The sequence below is a fragment of the Nerophis lumbriciformis genome, linkage group LG12, assembly GCF_033978685.3.
Source record: "Nerophis lumbriciformis linkage group LG12, RoL_Nlum_v2.1, whole genome shotgun sequence".
NCBI classification, from domain to species: Eukaryota; Metazoa; Chordata; class Actinopteri; order Syngnathiformes; family Syngnathidae; genus Nerophis; species Nerophis lumbriciformis.
Window position 1 is genome coordinate 47,782,456 of NC_084559.2, and position 18,731 is coordinate 47,801,186.

Below are 18,731 nucleotides of genomic sequence, written 5' to 3' on the forward strand. Positions count from 1 at the left end.
AAGAACTGGAAATAATGTCTTTAATTTGGGGGGTGATGTCTTTAATTTGGGGGGTGCATTTGAGGCGGGAGTCCACTGGAGGGCTCCACACCGTCTGAAAATAGGGCCCCAAAAGGCCTGGAAATAATGTCTTCAATTTGGGGGGGTGCATTTGCAGCGGGAGTCCACCGGAGGGCTCTAATTCCCCACTCTTTTGTTGACCTATGGCCCCAAAAGAACTGGAAATAATGTCTTTAATTCAGGGTGCATTTGCGGCGGGAGTCCACCGGAGGGCTCCAATTCCCCCACTCTTTTGTTGACCTATGGCCCCAAAAGGCCTCTCATTCCCCGGGAAGACCTGATGGACGCCCCGGCGTCACCGAAATACGGCAAACTGTCTGAAAATAGGGGCTCCAAGTGTTCCCCACTCTTTCTGGCCCACAAAAGGCCTCTCATTCCCCGGGAACACCTGTAGGACTCCTCGGCGTCAACGAAATACGCCAAACCGTCTGAAAATAGGGCCCCAAAAGAACTGGAAATAATGTCTTTAATTTGGGGGGTGATGTCTTTAATTTGGGGGGTGCATTTGAGGCGGGAGTCCACTGGAGGGCTCCACACCGTCTGAAAATAGGGCCCCAAAAGGCCTGGAAATAATGTCTTTAATTTGGGGGGTGCATTTGCAGCGGGAGTCCACCGGAGGGCTTCAATTCCCCCACTATAGTCCTGGTACTCTAAAATAATGACACTTAGTCAAATTTCCGCCTTTTTTTGGTGACTTCCAGCTAGGAGAGGGACAATTTTGTAGTTCCGGACCCAGGTGGGGAACCATAGCAGGTCGGCCTTCTTAAAGGGACAGGCTCCTAGACACTTAGTCAAATTTACGCCTTTTTTTTTTGTGACTTCCAGCTAGGAGAGGGACTAATTTTGCGTTCCGGACCCAGGTGGAGAACCAAGGCAGGTCGGCCTTCTTAAAGGGACATGCTCCTAGACACTTAGTCAAATTTACGCCTTTTTTTTTTGTGACTTCCAGCGAGGAGAGGGACTAATTTTGTAGTTCCAGACCCAGGTGGGGAACCATAGCAGGTCGGCCTTCTTAAAGGGACAGGCTCCTAGACACTTAGTCAAATTTACGCCTTTTTTTTGTGTGACTTCCAGCTAGGAGAGGGACTAATTTTGCGTTCCGGACCCAGGTGGAGAACCAAGGCAGGTCGGCCTTCTTAAAGGGACATGCTCCTAGACACTTAGTCAAATTTACGCCTTTTTTTTTTGTGACTTCCAGCTAGGAGAGGGACTAATTTTGCGTTCCGGACCCAGGTGGAGAACCAAGGCAGGTCGGCCTTCTTAAAGGGACATGCTCCTAGACAGTCAAATTTACGCCTTTTTTTTTTGTGACTTCCAGCGAGGAGAGGGACAATTTTGCGTTCCGGACCCAGGTGGAGAACCAAGGCAGGTCGGCCTTCTTAAAGGGACAGGCTCCTAGACACTTAGTCAAATTTACGCCTTTTTTTTTGTGACTTCCAGCTAGGAGAGGGACTAATTTTGTAGTTCCGGACCCAGGTGGGGAACCATAGCAGGTCGGCCTTCTTAAAGGGACATGCTCCTAGACACTTAGTCAAATTTACGCCTTTTTTTGGTGACTTCCAGCTAGGAGAGGGACTAATTTTGCGTTCCGGACCCAGGTGGAGAACCAAGGCAGGTCGGCCTTCTTAAAGGGACATGCTCCTAGACACTTACCGTATTTTCCGCACCATTAGCCGCACCTAAAAACCACAAATTTACTCAAAAGCTGACAGTGCGGCTTTTAACCCGGTGCGCTTTATATATGGATAAATATTAAGATTCATTTTCATAAAGTTTCGTTCTCGCAACTTCGGTAAACAGCCGCCATCTTTTTTCCCGGTAGAGCAGGAAGCGCTTCTTCTTCTACGCAAGCAACCGCCAAGGTAAGCACCCGCCCCCATAGAACAGGAAGCGCTTCTTCTTGTACTGTAAGCAACCACCCGCCCCCGGAAGAAGAAGAAGCGCGCGGTGCATGCTGGGATATGTGACGTTTCATTTCCATTTGTGTGTTTATGTAAAGACCCCAAAATGGCTCCTATTAAGTGTGTTGTCTGTCTAATTATAAATAATGCAGACGAGGCGTGTTAACTGAGTTCTCAACGTTTACTCACAGCGTGCTCATAACCACATTCTAACTCCCAGCATACAACAACGCTTCTCAGGGCTACCGCGCATGCTCGTAACTATCGTTGCATGCTGGGTAGTGTAGTTGTTATATTTGCTAGCTCATAACAGCACATTGAGAGACACGCTTACGCGCTTAATTCAATACTCGCCGTCATTCCGGGTGGATTGACAAAAGACCTCCAGCCGCTAGATATTGGTGTCAACAGGGCATTCGAAGCTAGACTGCTAACTGCGTGGGAACAATGGATGACAGAAGGCGAACACACCTTCACTAAGACAGGGAGGCAGCGCCAGACGACGCCAACATCTGCCAGTGGATCGTAAATGCCTGGGCAGATATTTCGGTCACAACTGTGGTCCGAGCTTTCCGGAAGGCAGGATTCCCAGAACTGCTGGATAACAGTGACACTGACTCCGATGACTTCGACGAGACGGAGCCGGCCATTTTGGATCTCACATTTGCCCAACTTTTCACTTCGGACACCGAAGACGAAGGATTTACGAATGAAGAATAACTTCAGAAAGTGAGCGCTATGTTTATTTTGTGTGTTGTGACATTAACGTTCGAGCAACATTATGTTGCTATTGCTCTGCACTATTTTGAATTTTACTATGTTTGTGATTGCACATTTGCGTACATTTTGGGAGTGAACAGAGTTGTTAGAACGCTGGTTTTTAATATATTATTAAAGTTTGACTGACCTATCTGACTGTTTTTTTGACATTCCCTTTAGCGCAGCGTAGGCGCGGCTTATAGTCCGGGGCGGCTTATTGGTGGACAAAGTTATGAAATATGCCATTCATTGAAGGTGCGGCTAATAATCCGGTGCGCCTTATAGTGCGGAAAATACGGTATTTCAAAACACACATGAGTACACACACTGGAGAAAAACCTTATACATGTTCAGTATGTGGTAAAGGTTTTGTACAAAGTCCGCATTTGAAAAGACACATGAGAACACACACTGGAGAGAAAGTGTTGAGTTGCAGTGTGTGTGGTGAAAGATTGTCTTCTAAGTACCAGTGTAAGAAACACAAGTGTGCTGGTGAGAACAGCAGCAGCAAATGAAACTGCAGGATTTGAAATAAACTGTCTAAACTTTTACTTTGACCATCTAGCATCATCAGCACATAGATTCTAACATTTATAGATTAGATATTGTAGATTTTTGCTTTTTGTCAGTCAAGTACACGTTTTAATATAGAACATTGTGTACTTTTATTTAAAAATGAACACAACACTTTGACTGTAAAGGTGAGAATAAACAGGACAAAACATGTTACAAATACTTTTTATGTGTATGGAGATATTCAGAAATATTTTTTAATTATTAATGATGTTATAGATGAACTTCTTTATATGATGTACATATTTGTTTTACATGTGTTCATACCTTTGCTTTTGAGTACTCATAAATCCCTCTTAGTTCATATTTACTGGTTCACATGTGAAACATCTTCTGGACCACTTCTGGAAGCATATTATTATTTACTTCATACTTTATTTGAGCAGTTTTGTTTTATACAATTTTAAAATGTGTGACTTTATGAATCATTTGTTGGGTCTCAATAATCCATTATTTGAATTACCTTTATTACTCTCTTTTGTAATATGATGATTGTTTTATATGTATGTTCCCTTTATGCAATATGTAGATTAGTGAAAATGGCAACATTATATGTGGAAGGTTATGAAGGATAGTTTTGTTTTTAATAATCTACATTTCTAATTAAAAAACTACACGTGATAATTCTTTTTTAAAGTTGTTTTCCCCCCCCCTTTTTTAGAATCCCTCAAACATTATCAATTTCAGAAAACATGGGAAAGTATCATGAGTGTAATATTTATGTCATAACTTGGACTATGGCGTGGTTTGTTCTCCCGTGGTGCAAATGAACATTTGGACCAGTCATGGCGTGAAGGTAAATACATGATTTATTTAACACTATAACTACAAAGAAATGATCAAACAAAAGGCGCGCACAGGGGCGGAGGTACAAAACTAGACTATAAACACAAAACTTGCACATTGGCAGAAACTATGAACAATTAAACAAAACACTAACTGTGGCATGAATCAAAACAAAACTTACTTGACATGGCATGAAGTGCGCAGAGGTACATAGAGTGTGACAGGGGTAAGAATGCGGGGATGTCGTCAGGACGAACAACAGAAAATGAATGAACTTAAATACTATGGACATGATTAGTGAAAGCAGGTGCGTGACTCAAAACGTGAAACAGGCGCGTGACGTGACAGGTGAAAACTAATGGTTGCTATGGTGACAAACAAGAGTGCACAATGAGTCCAAACGTGGAACAGATGAAACTAATGGGTAATCATGCAAACAAGACAAGGGAGTGAAAAGCCAGAAACTAAACAAAACATGACTTAAAACAAAACATGATTACACAGACATGACAGAACCCCTCCCTTTAAGGACAGATGCCAGATGTCCATAAACAAATTAACAAGAGTCATGGGAGGGCGGGAGGGGGACATGGCGGTGGGTCGCCAGACCACGTGTCCCCGTATCCACCGGGGCAGAGTTAGGTGGCGGCGGCGAGTGGAACGCCGCTGCAGCAGGCGAGGCGGGCGCCCAGGGAATGGCCACATTCGTGGCCGACTGGGAGGTGGGCGCACTTGGCGTGGCGGGCGACCAGGTAGCGGCCATATCCGTGGCCGACAAGGAGGAAGGTGCGTCGTCATCGTGGCAGGCGTGGAAGTTCGGCGTGGTGAGTCAGGCGGCGAAGCTCGGCGTGGTGTGTCAGGCGGCGAAGCTCGGGGTGGCGCGTCAGGCGGCGAAGCTCGGCGTGGGTCTTGGTATGGCGGGTCTTGGTCTTGGCATGGCGGGTCTTGGCATGGCGGGTCTTGGTCTTGGTCTTGGCATGGCGGGTCTTGGTCTTGGCATGGCGGGTCTTGGTCTTGGCATGGCGGGTCTTGGTCTTGGCATGGCGGGTCTTGGTCTTGGCATGGCGGGTCTTGGTCTTGGTCTTGGCATGGCGGGTCTTGGTCTTGGTCTTGGGATGGCGGGTCTTGGTCTAGGTCTTGGCATGGCGGGTCTTGGTCTTGGTGTGGGTCTTGGTCTTGGTGTGGGTCTTGGTCTTGATGTGGGTCTTGGTCTTGGTCTTGGTGTGGGTCTTGGTCTTGGTCTTGGTGTGGGTCTTGGTCTTGGTCTTGGTGTGGGTCTTGGTCTTGGCATGGCGGGTCTTGATCTTGGCATGGCGGGTCTTGGTCTTGTCATGGCGGGTCTTGGTCTTGGTCTTTGCATGGCGGGTCTTGGTCTTGGTCTTGGTATGGCGGGTCTTGGCATGGCGGGTCTTGGTCTTGGCATGGCGGGTCTTGGTCTTGGCATGGCGGGTCTTGGTCTTGGCATGGCGGGTCTTGGTCTTGGCATGGCGGGTCTTGGTCTTGGTCTTGGCATGGCGGGTCTTGGTCTTGGTCTTGGCATGGCGGGTCTTGGTCTTGGTCTTGGCATGGCGGGTCTTGGTCTTGGTCTTGGTCTTGGGATGGCGGGTCTTGGTCTAGGTCTTGGCATGGCGGGTCTTGGTCTTGGTGTGGGTCTTGGTCTTGGTGTGGGTCTTGGTCTTGATGTGGGTCTTGGTCTTGGTGTGGGTCTTGGTCTTGGTCTTGGTGTGGGTCTTGGTCTTGGCATGGCGGGTCTTGATCTTGGCATGGCGGGTCTTGGTCTTGGCATGGCGGGTCTTGGTCTTGGTCTTTGCATGGCGGGTCTTGGTCTTGGTCTTGGCATGGCGGGTCTTGGTCTAGGTCTTTGCGTCGTGGAGCTGCGACTGGCGGCACTTGGCGTCGTGGAGCTGCGACTGGCGGCACTTGGCGTCGTGGAGCTGCGACTGGCGGCACTTGGCGTCGTGGAGCTGCGACTGGCGGCACTTGGCGTCGTTGAGCTGCGACTGGCGGCACTTGGCGTCGTTGAGCTGCGACTGGCGGCACTTGGCGTCGTTGAGCTGCGACTGGCGGCACTTGGCGTCGTGGAGCTGGTACCGGAGCTTGGCGTGGTGGGTCTTGGCGTGATGGGTCTTGGCGTAGTGGGGCTGGTGCTAGCCTTGGTGCGGCGACAGGTGCTAGCCGTGGAGCAGCTACAGGTGCTAGCCGTGGAGCAGCTACAGGTGCTAGCTTTGGTGCAGGTGGAGGTGGCCTAGCTGGGGGTTGCGGCTTGGCATGGCGAAGCTGAGTCACCCCACCTGTACAGTTCCCAGCCCTAGCCCCCCCCCCTCAAGGAGCGGATACCAGACGCCCTCCCCGCGGTCTGGAACCGTTTTTAGGGCTGGGTGGAGAGAGGTCAGGAGGGGGGCAGAATCCTCCCCACTAAATTGTCCAAAAAATATTTCTCTATCCCCCACCTGGGGTTGTGTGGGCGGAAAAAAAGAAACATTTTGTGACGGGGGCGGGGCTTGAGTCTTCGGGGGCAAGGACTGTCCCAGTGAGCGTGTCTGTGAAAAAAATTTCTGGAAGTGTCTGATTCTGGCAAAAAAGTCCTTTGGTGGTGGCTGATAGACAAAGTTAACAGAATAAAAAAAAAAAATCTTGGTCTCTGATGTCATCACCAGTGGGTGGGGTGACGTCATGACAAGGCGGCGGCGTGATGTCATCTGCGGGAAAACTTTTTTGCTGACGACATCTGTCATAACTTGGACTATGGCGTGGTTTGTTCTCCCGTGGTGCAAATGAACATTTGGACCAGTCATGGCGTGAAAGTAAATACATGATTTATTTAACACTATAACTACAAAGAAATGATCAAACAAAAGGTGCGCACAGGGGCGGAGGTATAAAACTAGACTATAAACACAAAACTTGCACATTGGCAGAAACTATGAACAATTAAACAAAACACTAACTGTGGCATGAATCAAAACAAAACTTACTTGACATGGCATGAAGTGCGCAGAGGTACATAGAGTGTGACAGGGGTAAGAATGCGGGGATGTCGTCAGGACGAACAACAGAAAATGAATGAACTTAAATACTATGGACATGATTAGTGAAAGCAGGTGCGTGACTCAAAACGTGAAACAGGTGCGTGACGTGACAGGTGAAAACTAATGGTTGCTATGGTGACAAACAAGAGTGCACAATGAGTCCAAACGTGGAACAGGTGAAACTAATGGGTAATCATGCAAACAAGACAAGGGAGTGAAAAGCCAGAAACTAAACAAAACATGACTTAAAACAAAACATGATTACACAGACATGACAATTTATTTTGTTTCTTTGTTCTCTTTCCTAATGCTACTGTTGTTTCAATACATTGTTAAATATTTGATTATTTTTACGAAAATAAGTTGTATGTCTTTGTTTTGAAAATGTAAAATGGACAAGTTTACTTTTATTTTCAGAATAAGTAAATAGTATATAATAAAATAGTTGTACCGGGGAGCATAGACATGTTCTAAGGGTACGCAGCATGGAGCGCTACTGCCTACTGGCGCTGACGAGACGCGGGGCCGCCATCTTGGAGTGGTGATCAGTGCAATCCATTTGGCAGGAGCAATGAACATTTCATTCATCTTACCTCACTGAATACCACTGATTTTCACACGCTTTTTTGTCATACGTGTAGCTATGATAAAGGACACATGTTTTATTATTCATAGTTTGCTTAACAGTAATAGAATATTCTTATATGCTATAAGTGAGCAGACCTGCCAGATCAAAACTGGGAATATAATCCCAGAGAAGGGTCAGCTATTTTGAAGTTGAAGAAACAATATGAGTAGGTTATATATACATGCTACATAAACAATGTATGAATACATGAGATATCTATACATCTTATAGACTGTATCTCTGTTGCTGCAGCAGCACAGTGTCAGAGCTTGTAGGTGACGAACCCCAAGATGCAGAGAAGGCGGAAGGCATTGTACTAGAAAACATGTTTTTAATGTTCAAAAATAAGAAAATGAAAACACGAACCAGAAAACAGGAAGCAGGAACAGGAGTCAGGATCCAGGGAATAGCTTAACGACAGCATACAGCAAACAACGACACGACAGGTAGTAACGACAATGATCCAGCAATGACTGGAGGAGAAGGCAGGTTTAAATAGTAGCTGGCTGATTGACACCAGGTGTGGCCAGGTGCCAATCAGCCACAGCTGAGGGGAAGCAGCACTCAGGGAGACACTCAGGAAATGAAGACAAAATAAAAGCGCTGACAGGAAACTAAGACAAACAGAGAAAAAACTAAAACATAGTCAAACTGTCAGGGACAAGCCTGACACACAGAGTTTATTCTGTCTTGACACTTTGTATTGATATTTTCTATTACATTCTTCCCTTAAATGATCATGTTTACAGTCATTGTTTTATATGTATTTTTTATGTATAATAATAATAATAACTGGGATTTATATAGCGCTTTTCTAAGTACCCAAAGTCGCTTTACACGTAGAACCCATCATTCATTCACACCTGGTGGTGGTAAGCTACGTTCATAGCCACAGCTGCCCTGGGGTAGACTGACGGAAGCGTGGCTGCAATTTGCGCCAACGGCCCCTCCGACCACCACCTGTCATTCATCATACAATTCACCGGTGTGAGTGGCACCGGGGGCAAAGGGTGAAGTGTCCCGCCCAAGGACACAACGGCAGCGATTTTTGGATGGTAAGAGGCGGGGAGCGAACCTGCAACCCTCAGGTTTCTGGCACGCCATGCCGCCCCAACAATGTATGTCGCTTTGGATAAAAGCGTCTGCCAATACTTCAACATAAACATATATAAACACCTGGAAGTCTTTATATCAGCTAAAACTACCAATCTGTTTCACTGGATTCAGAATAAAAGCAAATTGTGTCTTACCCAACAATGTTAGTATTTGAATATTGTTACTTGAAGCTAGACTAAATGTAGACTTGTATAATACTGTACAGCCACTGTCCATCTGATTGTCTAGTTAGCTAACATATATTATCCCCCCCTACACCATACTTGCCAACCCTCACGATATTCCCGGGAGACTCCCGAATTTCAGCGGCTCTCCCGAAAACCTCCCGGGACAAATATTCTCCCGATTTTTTCCCGATTTCTAGCTGGAGCTGGAGGCCACGCCCCCTCCAGCTCCATGCGGACCTGAGTGACGAGTCGACAGCCTGTTCTCACGTCCGCTTTTCCACAATATAAACAGCGTGCCTGCCCAATCACATTATAACATCTAGGGCTTTTAGAGAGTGCACAACTGCACACACAACAAGGAGACGAAGCAGAAGAACGAGGAAGATACAGCCATGGCGAGTTGGCGACGCCGACGACGAGTAAGATGAAGAAATACGCTTGCAAGTTCCAAAACGAATGGAAACAAGAATTTCAGTTTATCCAGGACAGTTTGAATCTCCCGAATTCGGAGGTCTCAAGGTTGGCAAGTATGTCCTACACAATCTGGACTGTGGTCCTAACTTTTACCCCTGTTGGCTTTTACAATCTTTATCTTCATCATTTATTTCAACTTTATGTTATTCAAGTATGACATTCTTTAATTTAATTAATTTCATTGACAAGCAATTCTATTATGGTCATACTCTTGTTTGCTAGCGGCTACAGTAAATTACATAGTGTCAAATCAACACTTAAAGAGTTAAATTTAACACTATTCCCGAGTCTATATGGTCCTAACCTGAGCTGGTGTTAAATTTACTTTTTCCATAGTGTTAAATTTAAAGAGTTAAATGAACACTAAATAGAGTCCGAAATTGTAACACTGTAGTGTTGTCTGGTGTTAAATTTACTCTTTCCATAGTGTTAAATTTATAGTTAAATGAACACTAAATAGAGTCAAAAAATGTTACACTGTAGAGTGTTGTTCAACTTATTTTTTAACTCTGATTAGTGTAAATATTACTCTTGAGTAGTGTTGATAAATTACTCTTCTGTGGTGATAAATGTACACCAAGTTAAATGTATTTGCTCATTAACACTGCTTTGGTGTTCAAATAACTCTGATAAGGTTTCATAATATGTTGATTATTCACTCCCTTGCAGTGAAGAAAAAAAATATTTAGTAAATAGTAAAAATGCTTTAACATTGCAGTGTTTGTAAAACCTCACACTATTTCTGAAAAAAAAATGGGGCTCATTCTACTTGATTTACTCTTGTGCAGTGTCAAATTAAGTCTCAACAACTTTGTCTTGTAAATATCAAGTGAGTGCAAAACACAGTAATACAATATCATACATTTAATTACCTTTATTTCTTTGTCAGGCAGAACAATCAACTTTAGGGAGAGAATACAGAAAGGGTGACCTTAGGTCTGCATGAAATGGCAATATGGGACAACATACAATGTGGAACATGATGTGACGCCATTTGAACATCAAATGGTTTGGAGTAAGGCAGTTTCTTTATGTCCAAAACCTTAACAACTTTGTCTGGATGCAACCTGACCTTATAGGCATGGTAATGCTCCTCAAAACACAGTTTCCATCAGTTTCCCACAGAGTAATACATCATCAGCTTTGACAATAATATTTTTTATCTTACAAAACACAGGCATGTCAAATGCCACTTCTGAACAGACAATGAAAGTCACAGCGGTACTCTGTACACTTCCTCCATGGATGAGACAAAACCATTCATAGTAGACTGACTTAATCCAGCTACCTTAAGTTGTGCAACAGCAGTGGTACACAAATCCAGACTGCTCCTATTAGCTTGTCTCGACTGTTCAGATGTTGTGGCTGACTCATCTACATTAACTGACACTGTCTCTTCTGTCCTGTTTAAGTGAACATAGGTGCCAATCTGTAGTTCAGTACACTCTGAGTGTTTTGTTTTCAAATGCTTCCTAAAACCAGAGAAAGTACCAAACACACCACCACATCCAGTTTGAACGCATTTAAGGTTAAGATTTTTTCCAGACAGGTAGCCGTGAACTAAACGTAAATGACGAACAAGCATGTTTGAACTCGGGAACTCAGCCTGACAAACAAAACACTTAATGGTGGAAGACAAAAGTCAAACACTACAGAAGCAACCTTGTCCTAATTTCAGCAACACGAGGACTCTCTTTGACCTTCCCAACATCAATGTTGTACAAAGTAGTCTGGATGAATGTGTACATGTTGTGGAGCATGGTGTGGTATGATGTCGTAAACACAAAGTGTGCTTTAAACAGTTCATCAAAAGCACCAAGAGAGGAGTGTGACCTGCAAGGTATGGCATCCTTGTCGAGAATTATGAAGAACTGGTGGATTGTATTCTTCCTCACTCCAACAGCCAGGAGATAGGGTTGAGTGCTGGTAGTAATGGTGTCAAGATGTTCTTGGATGCTTGTTCCAGTCTATGGAGAGAAGAATAAAAAAAATCGACATGGTTGTGGTTATATTATAGAAATGATTACATCAATTATTGTAAACTAAAAATCCTTTATTAGAGAACAATACAAACCTTCTTGAAGACCACAAGATGCTTCTCAGCCCGGGATGCAGAAACTTTTCCTGGCCTCTTCCGACCTAGAGCAGTCGGTGGGATCAAGTGTAAGAGCAGCAAAATGGATGAGAGGTCATTGTCCCAACCTGAAACAGAGCAAGTTTGATAGCCTACTTCAAATGTGGACCAACAATTTAATTTAATACACTGCAAGGTCAGTGGCATTTTCATTACTTTATTTATTTATATATAAAAATATGGCACTTTAAAAACACCTGAAGAAGCTCCTTTTTTCAAAAAAATCTTCTTGGTGAGGCCAAAGACTTTGGAATTTTGTTCTAATTATGGTTGTAAGTCCGCATTTTGAACATGCTTCCTCATTTAAATGAATGTATCCTTACAAACATCTTACCAAAGTCAACGTTCACTTCAGCCCCATCCTCAGGAGGGTCAGCTGCCATCAGGAGTTTCTCAAGCTCAGTGATGGAGGGAAGCTTTCTGCATTGTTGGATGATCTTCTTTTTGAATGTGGTTGGCCACTTCTCCAGAAACTTGCCCGATACATCCTCTCCAAACATTAGAACAAAATCCTGTTCAACCTGTGGTGGGAAGTTAGGTACCAATTTTAAAATTACACAGTAAACGACAGTTAAAATGTGCAATAGTTGTACAACATTAATACAGAAAATGTTGATGAGATAATTACCAAGCCTTTGATGTCTTTAAAACGAGGAAAATAAGATAGAATGTTGCTTGACTGCTGTGGGTCCAGGACCGTGTTATGCCGATGGGCAAATGTCAGCTTCATCTTTTTGATGACCATGTCCACGTCAGCCGAATGTTTCATCAGTGACATCGCTTCCTTGCACTCATCTTCAGACAGGACAATCTCTGGAATGAATTGGGTAACTCGTCCAACAGTTGGTCCTCCCGACTTGTCTTCATCGGATGGTTCTTCCGCCAAAGCTAAACAATATGGGGACATACTACTCATGACAATCACATACAGTTCAAAACACTTTGTCGGCTGGATGTGACCCAACGTTTATGAAAAAATGTTTGGTTATTGGCTGAAAAGCATTGCAACAAAACCAATAAGTGCTCATATGACTATTCTATTCAATACATTTTTCAAGAATAATATAGGATTACCTCCAAATGATGATCGCCTTTCTTTAGCACTGCATCTCTGAATAGTTGTAATTCTCCAGGACAAGTACCCAGTACCACTGTTGCTATCATAAAAATGTTCCTTTGAGAGAATTGCAAAAATAGGCACTATTAGTCACAACATACTCTGGGACGACTCAAAATAAAAACTATAACAACAATTAAGAGTGTGTAACTCACATAGCCATTCTTGGAAAATGGGTCTCTGAGGTTGGGGAACAAGTTCACAATTCCTTGTGCATACATTTCCTTCACCTGTCTAGATGGAGATGTACTTAAAAAAGAATCACATTCAAGTTTATTTGTCATACATGAAATGTTTATTATTTACTTTAGATTTAAAATGACTCTGAAACCTAAATAAGAACACATGTGCCAATCAAAAGCAATAAACAACTTACCCATTCTTCTCCGTCATCTCAGCTGCCAGTATATTCACCAATTTTCTTCTGCTCTCATCTGTCAAGGACTTAGTTCGGTTGTATTCAATTATTATATATTCTCCACCCGATTTCTTGGTAAGAATGGATTTCACCAGCTGAAATAAAAATATCAAACAAAAATATAAAACAGTTTAAGAAATCTATATTTAGTACAATACAATGTTAAAATCTGGACATAACTTAAACATAGCCCTCATACGATGCAATTTAAGATCATTGTTCGAAGCATTTGAATCCTTGTTCAATAAAAGCATTAGTCTTACTTGCACAGCTTCAGAGTCCAGCCTCTCACGCTTTCTGGTAGGAGTGTCTTCAAGGATGATTGTGTCTGAGTCCCATGAACAAACGGATGATTGGGACTTTGGAGACAGATTCTAACCACCATTGCAAAAAGGAGAAAGAAGACATGTTGGACACAATTTGTTCATAAAGCCACACCTAATCTAATGGAGAACATCGGTTTGCTTTGAAGAAAAAAGTTACTTAGCTTGATTATAAATAAAGATTGACCTCTTCTCACTATTGGAATAAAAATGTTAATATAGCTTACAAATTTAAAGCGGTAACAAACCTGTTTCGTATTTGATGGTTAGTACCCCAGTGGATGGATCCTTCACAATTTCCTCCAAAACATCATCATCTATCTCAGTCCCTGAACTGTCAACAACTTTGACACCTTCTGTTACAGCTGGGACGCCGAATTTGCCAAATGCTAGGAAACAGAAAAAAAGCGGAAACCGACAGGTCATTTGATATATTTTTAAAATGAGTTTCAAATCAGTTATTTTGAAGCGAAACATACAGCCAAAGTTGAAAGGCCCAGTCAAAACAAATACTGTACACACAAATATAAGAACAATGATCATTAGAAAAACCTAATGACTTGATACTCCTATATATCATTTCAAATAGGGTTACCAAAAAAAAGGGCCAACAAATGTGAAATTGCACACTCAATTCAAAAAACACATCAAATGAAAGATGATTTATGATAACTGTAATCTTATTTGCATATCTTCACGCTGGTAAGCTAACAGGTGATTGTTTAGTAACCTCGCCATTAACAATGAAGCAAAAATATTTACACACACACCTCATGATTTAGTGCTCTGGCCACCTACGCTCAATAGTGCCTAGACCAGGGTTACTCACTATTGTTTTCACCACATCTCCAGAGCAAAATTGTGGCGAGAGCTGCTTCAACAACAGCCCAAACCCTAAATTCCCGTCTTTAAAAGTGTTTGAACTGTAACTAGACTCTTAGTCCATACACACACTGGTTAAACACACTGTAACCAGGGAAGTAGAAACACACTTTAAACTATGTGACCTTTATTAGTTTTACTAGTTTTATTCATATTTTGTTCTTGAAGTCAGTTTGTGTGTTTTTGGAGTAAAATGAAATGAAATGAATTATATTTATATAACGCTTTTCCCTCGTGACTCAAAGCGCTTTACATAGTGAAAGCCAATATGTAAGTTCCATTGAAAGCAGTGTGGGTGGCACTGGGAGCAGGTGGGTCAAGTGTCTTGCCCAAGGACACAACGGCAGTGACTAGGATGGCGGAAGCGGGAATCGAACCTGGAACCCTCAAGTTGCTGGCACGGCCACTCTACCAACCAAGCTATGCCGTATTTTGTGTATTTTTGGAAGTCATTTTGTATGGGTTTTTCTGTTGTATTTTCTTTTAGTAATTACATGTGTTGAAGTTATTTTGTGTTTTTTAAGTAATGTTTTGTGTTTTCAAAGTATCTTGTGTATTTTTGTAGATTTATTTTTGTTTTTAAGTCATTTTGTGTGGTTTGTGTGTGTGTTTTAAGTCATTTTCTGAGTGTTTTATGTGTTTTTTAGTCATTTTTTGGGTTTGTGTAGTATTCTGTGTGTTTTAAGTCATTTTATTGGTTTTTGGAGTATTTTGTGTGTATTTTAAATCTTTTTATGGCTTTTGTAGTAATACGTGTGTTTTTTAAAGTACTTTTGTGTGTTTTTGGAGTATTTTGGGGGTATTTTATGTGTGTTTTAAGTCTTTGTGTGGGTTTTTGTAGTATGCTGTGTGTTTTTTAAGTAATTTTGTGTGTTTTGGAGTATTTTGTGCTTTTTAAGTCATTCCATGGGTTTTTGTAGTGTTATGTGTGTTTTTTGTGGGGTATTTGATGTGTTTCAAGTCATTTTCTGAGTATATTGCGTTTTTAAGTCATGTTGTGGGTTTTTTAAGTCATGTTGTGTGTTTCTGGGGTATTTTATGTGCGTTTTAAGTCATTTTCTGAGTTTTGTGTTTTTGATGTGTGTTTTTGTAGTGTTTTGGGGGTACTTTATGTGAGTTTTAAGTCTTTTTAAGGGTTTTTGTAGTATTCTGTGTTTTTTAAGTCATTTTGTGTTCTTTCAGTATTTTGGGGGTATTGTATGTGTGTTTTAAGTCTTTTTATGGGTTTTTGTAGTATTCCGTGTTTTTTAAGTCATTTTGTGTGTTTTTTGAGTATTTTGTGTGTTTTGGGGGTATTGTATGTGTGTTTTAAGTCATTTTATGGGTTTTGTTGTATTCTGTGTGTTTTTTTTAAGTCATTTTATGGGTTTTTGTAGTATTCTGTGTGTTTTTTAAGTCATTTTATGGGTTTTTGTAGCATTTTGTGAGTGTTTGAAGCCATTTTGTGTTATAACAACATAGGAATACGGAGTGTTATATGGATTTTAGGAGAGTCCACCTTCCTATGCCGAATTCTTGCGGGATGAGATTTCATGAGCATCGTCATTTAGAAATGTTGCTTTTATTTTGCAAAAAATCTGTTATGGAAACCCAGTTACAGACACTAAATTTGGAATGCAAACCTATCATTTGAGTTATAATATAAACTTTGTGTTTACCATTAGTTATAAAGTGAGAGCAGTTTTCTATAGCTAAATTTAACTGAATTTTAATGTAATTGAAACAGTGCTATTAACTAACATACAGCTTTTTAGGAGCAGAATTCAAACTATTTTCCAGCACTTTCAAGATAAAATGTAAACTTTTTAAAGAAGCCAAAGCTTTAAATAGACTATATATATCTATATATATACTGCATGACAACATTTGATGCTTCCACCTGGAGCAACACAATTACATCAAACTATCCATTTTTAAATTCTGACACTGGCCATCATAAAGTAAATCCAGCATTTTCCAGCACATTTATATATATATATATATATATATATATATATATATATATATATAAATATATATTTATTTTTTCGTTCATTGTTTCAGGGAAAGCACAGTTTACCGGAGTCAAATTCCTTGTGTGTTTTACATACATGGCCAACAAAGATGATTCTGATTTCAAACCTGGAAAACACTATATTTCCAGACATTCAAGGCTGTGTACAAACTCTGCTCATAGCACACTTAAAGCTTGTGTGCAAACATCACATTCACAATATCAAATTCCTACCTGCATTCAAAAAGTCCGACAAATTTGGTTCTGTTATTCTAACAACTTTTTGGACATCACCCACTCTCACTTTTACCAGCATTTTCCCTGTAGAAAGTATATAGCACATAAGCAGGATTACAGCAACATAATAAGGATCCATCCACATGCACATTTCATTCAGAATGCCAGAAAATAAGTCAACGTATCACAGTTCTGGGTATATGTGATACTGCAGCCTTTTTTAAATTATTATTTTTATGAACTGCAATGCATTTGTAATTAATACTATATATGTGTATGTGTATATATATATATATATATATATATATATATATATATATATATATATATATACACATACACATATATATATACATACATACATACATACATATATATATATATATATATATATATATATATATATATATATATATATATATATATATATATATATATATATATATATATATATATATATATATATATATATATATACATGCATCTATACTGTAATGGACTGAGCCCTATGTTAGTTTATTTAATAGTTAAAAATGTTCTGGTTTCTGATATAAACTTGAAGCCAATTGTTACATGCAGTTTACAGAGCAAGGGGAGGTTCAAGTTTGGTGTGTGTGTGTAACGAAGAACAGAGTAAAAGCCGGTTTCTGTGCGTTCATTATTATATATTTATTTTGGCGTTGAATACAGCTTACAGTAGTCGGGTTACGACATTCATTAAAGGCTGTCACCTGTTGATAACGGCGCGAGTGGCGTCCTTACAATACTTTGACATCTTTTAACTCTCCCTTTCCCAGCCTGCACACGGAGCATATCGTCACAAGATTATACAATGACAAAATGACCCGGCACACTAACCTGATATTAGACATAGAAACACTGTGGTATTTATACGAGTTCCCCCTTTCGCTTCGTGGCAGCGACGGTAAACTCACCTGTCCGCCCAGTGCTCTGCCAGCCTCGTCTGCTAGTTAGGGCTGTTAGCCAAGCGGCTAACATACTTAGCTTCCACTGTTGTGACAAAGGTTCTGCCTTATTTGCACTGGGTGCAAAAATAATGTATTTTTGGGCTTAAATGTTTCCCGTAAATGTAACAAACGTGTTAAAATGACTCTTCTAATGTTGTGCTCCGTGGTCGAAAAACCCTCGTATTAAAAGTTAGAAAAATAAAAACATTAAAAAAAAATATATATATATAAAAATAAAAATAAAATGATAATTCTAAGATATAAGTACTGAAGCACTCCATTAGGCATTTGAAGTACTCAAGTATAGGGATCAATGTACATGTACATCACTATACTACAGTGAAAACCAGTATTTTGTGAATACGTGAGTAAAACATAAGTTTTCCAGGTTTATACAGTATATAATTATGTACAATTTACATATTAAATATTCTATTTCACATAATGTTTGAAATTGTCCCACATCCCGCGCAAAAACCAAGTCTGAGGTGCCTAACATTTAAGCTAACATTCACTTTAGAATACCATATTTATTAGATACAAAACCGTACACAAATAACTTCATTACATATTGAGCAACAATATAAAGTAAATTCTGACATGATGCTACAAATGACAAATAATTGATTTAGTAAGAGAGGAGAAGCAATTTACCACAGTCCTTAAACATCCAGAAAAGTGTTGAGGGTGTGGACACGAGGAGGGGCTGGAGGGCGGGGCTAATCAGAGTAATCAGAGTACCTCCAACACTGTCTCCTTTAACCATGGAAATCAACACCAACACTGGGGGGCCTTTTACTCCAGCTGTTGTTGTAATAACTCTGATGGATGTCATTCATGTCAACACTGCATATTTAACACTGGGGATTTTACTCTTAAGATTTGCACTGGATGTTTACTTTTATATTTGCACATTAAAAAGCAAATAAGCTACTTTTAATTTCGTTAAATGTTAAACATTTTAAATGCTTACATTGTTACAGAATATATTGCCATGTTGTTGTCAATGTTGACTGAGTGGCCATACTTTTTTTTTTTGTAAATAAAAGTCACACCTTTTGAAAAAACTGGCCTAAATTTATTTTTTCGTCTTCATTTTAAATACAAAAATCATCGGTAAAAGGAAAAATAATCTATAGATTAATCGAAAAAATAATCTATAGATT

The 18,731-nt window shown here is 40.8% G+C and overlaps 1 protein-coding gene across 1 annotated transcript; it reads right to left on the reverse strand.

Moving 5' to 3' along the window:
• Positions 1 to 10,389: 10,389 nt before the first annotated feature.
• Positions 10,390 to 16,717, reverse strand: LOC133622964 (uncharacterized). Its single transcript, XM_061985821.2, has 10 exons — positions 16,595 to 16,717; positions 13,734 to 13,874; positions 13,426 to 13,536; positions 13,121 to 13,257; positions 12,900 to 12,993; positions 12,702 to 12,801; positions 12,256 to 12,515; positions 11,962 to 12,148; positions 11,568 to 11,695; positions 10,390 to 11,460 (listed from the first exon to the last, which is right to left on the reverse strand). Exons 4-10 carry the CDS (start codon positions 13,135 to 13,137, stop codon positions 11,143 to 11,145), a joined length of 1,104 nt encoding a protein of 367 aa, XP_061841805.1. The 5' UTR covers positions 13,138 to 13,257; positions 13,426 to 13,536; positions 13,734 to 13,874; positions 16,595 to 16,717; the 3' UTR covers positions 10,390 to 11,142.
• Between the last annotated feature and the right edge of the window lie 2,014 nt (positions 16,718 to 18,731).

Coding starts and splice junctions, on each gene's coding strand:
- LOC133622964 (XM_061985821.2), bottom strand. Junction 12,516..12,701: donor AAGGCGATCATCATTTGGAG/GTAATCCTATAT, acceptor CATATTGTTTAG/CTTTGGCGGAAGAACCATCC. Junction 12,149..12,255: donor TTAAAGACATCAAAGGCTTG/GTAATTATCTCA, acceptor TTCCCACCACAG/GTTGAACAGGATTTTGTTCT.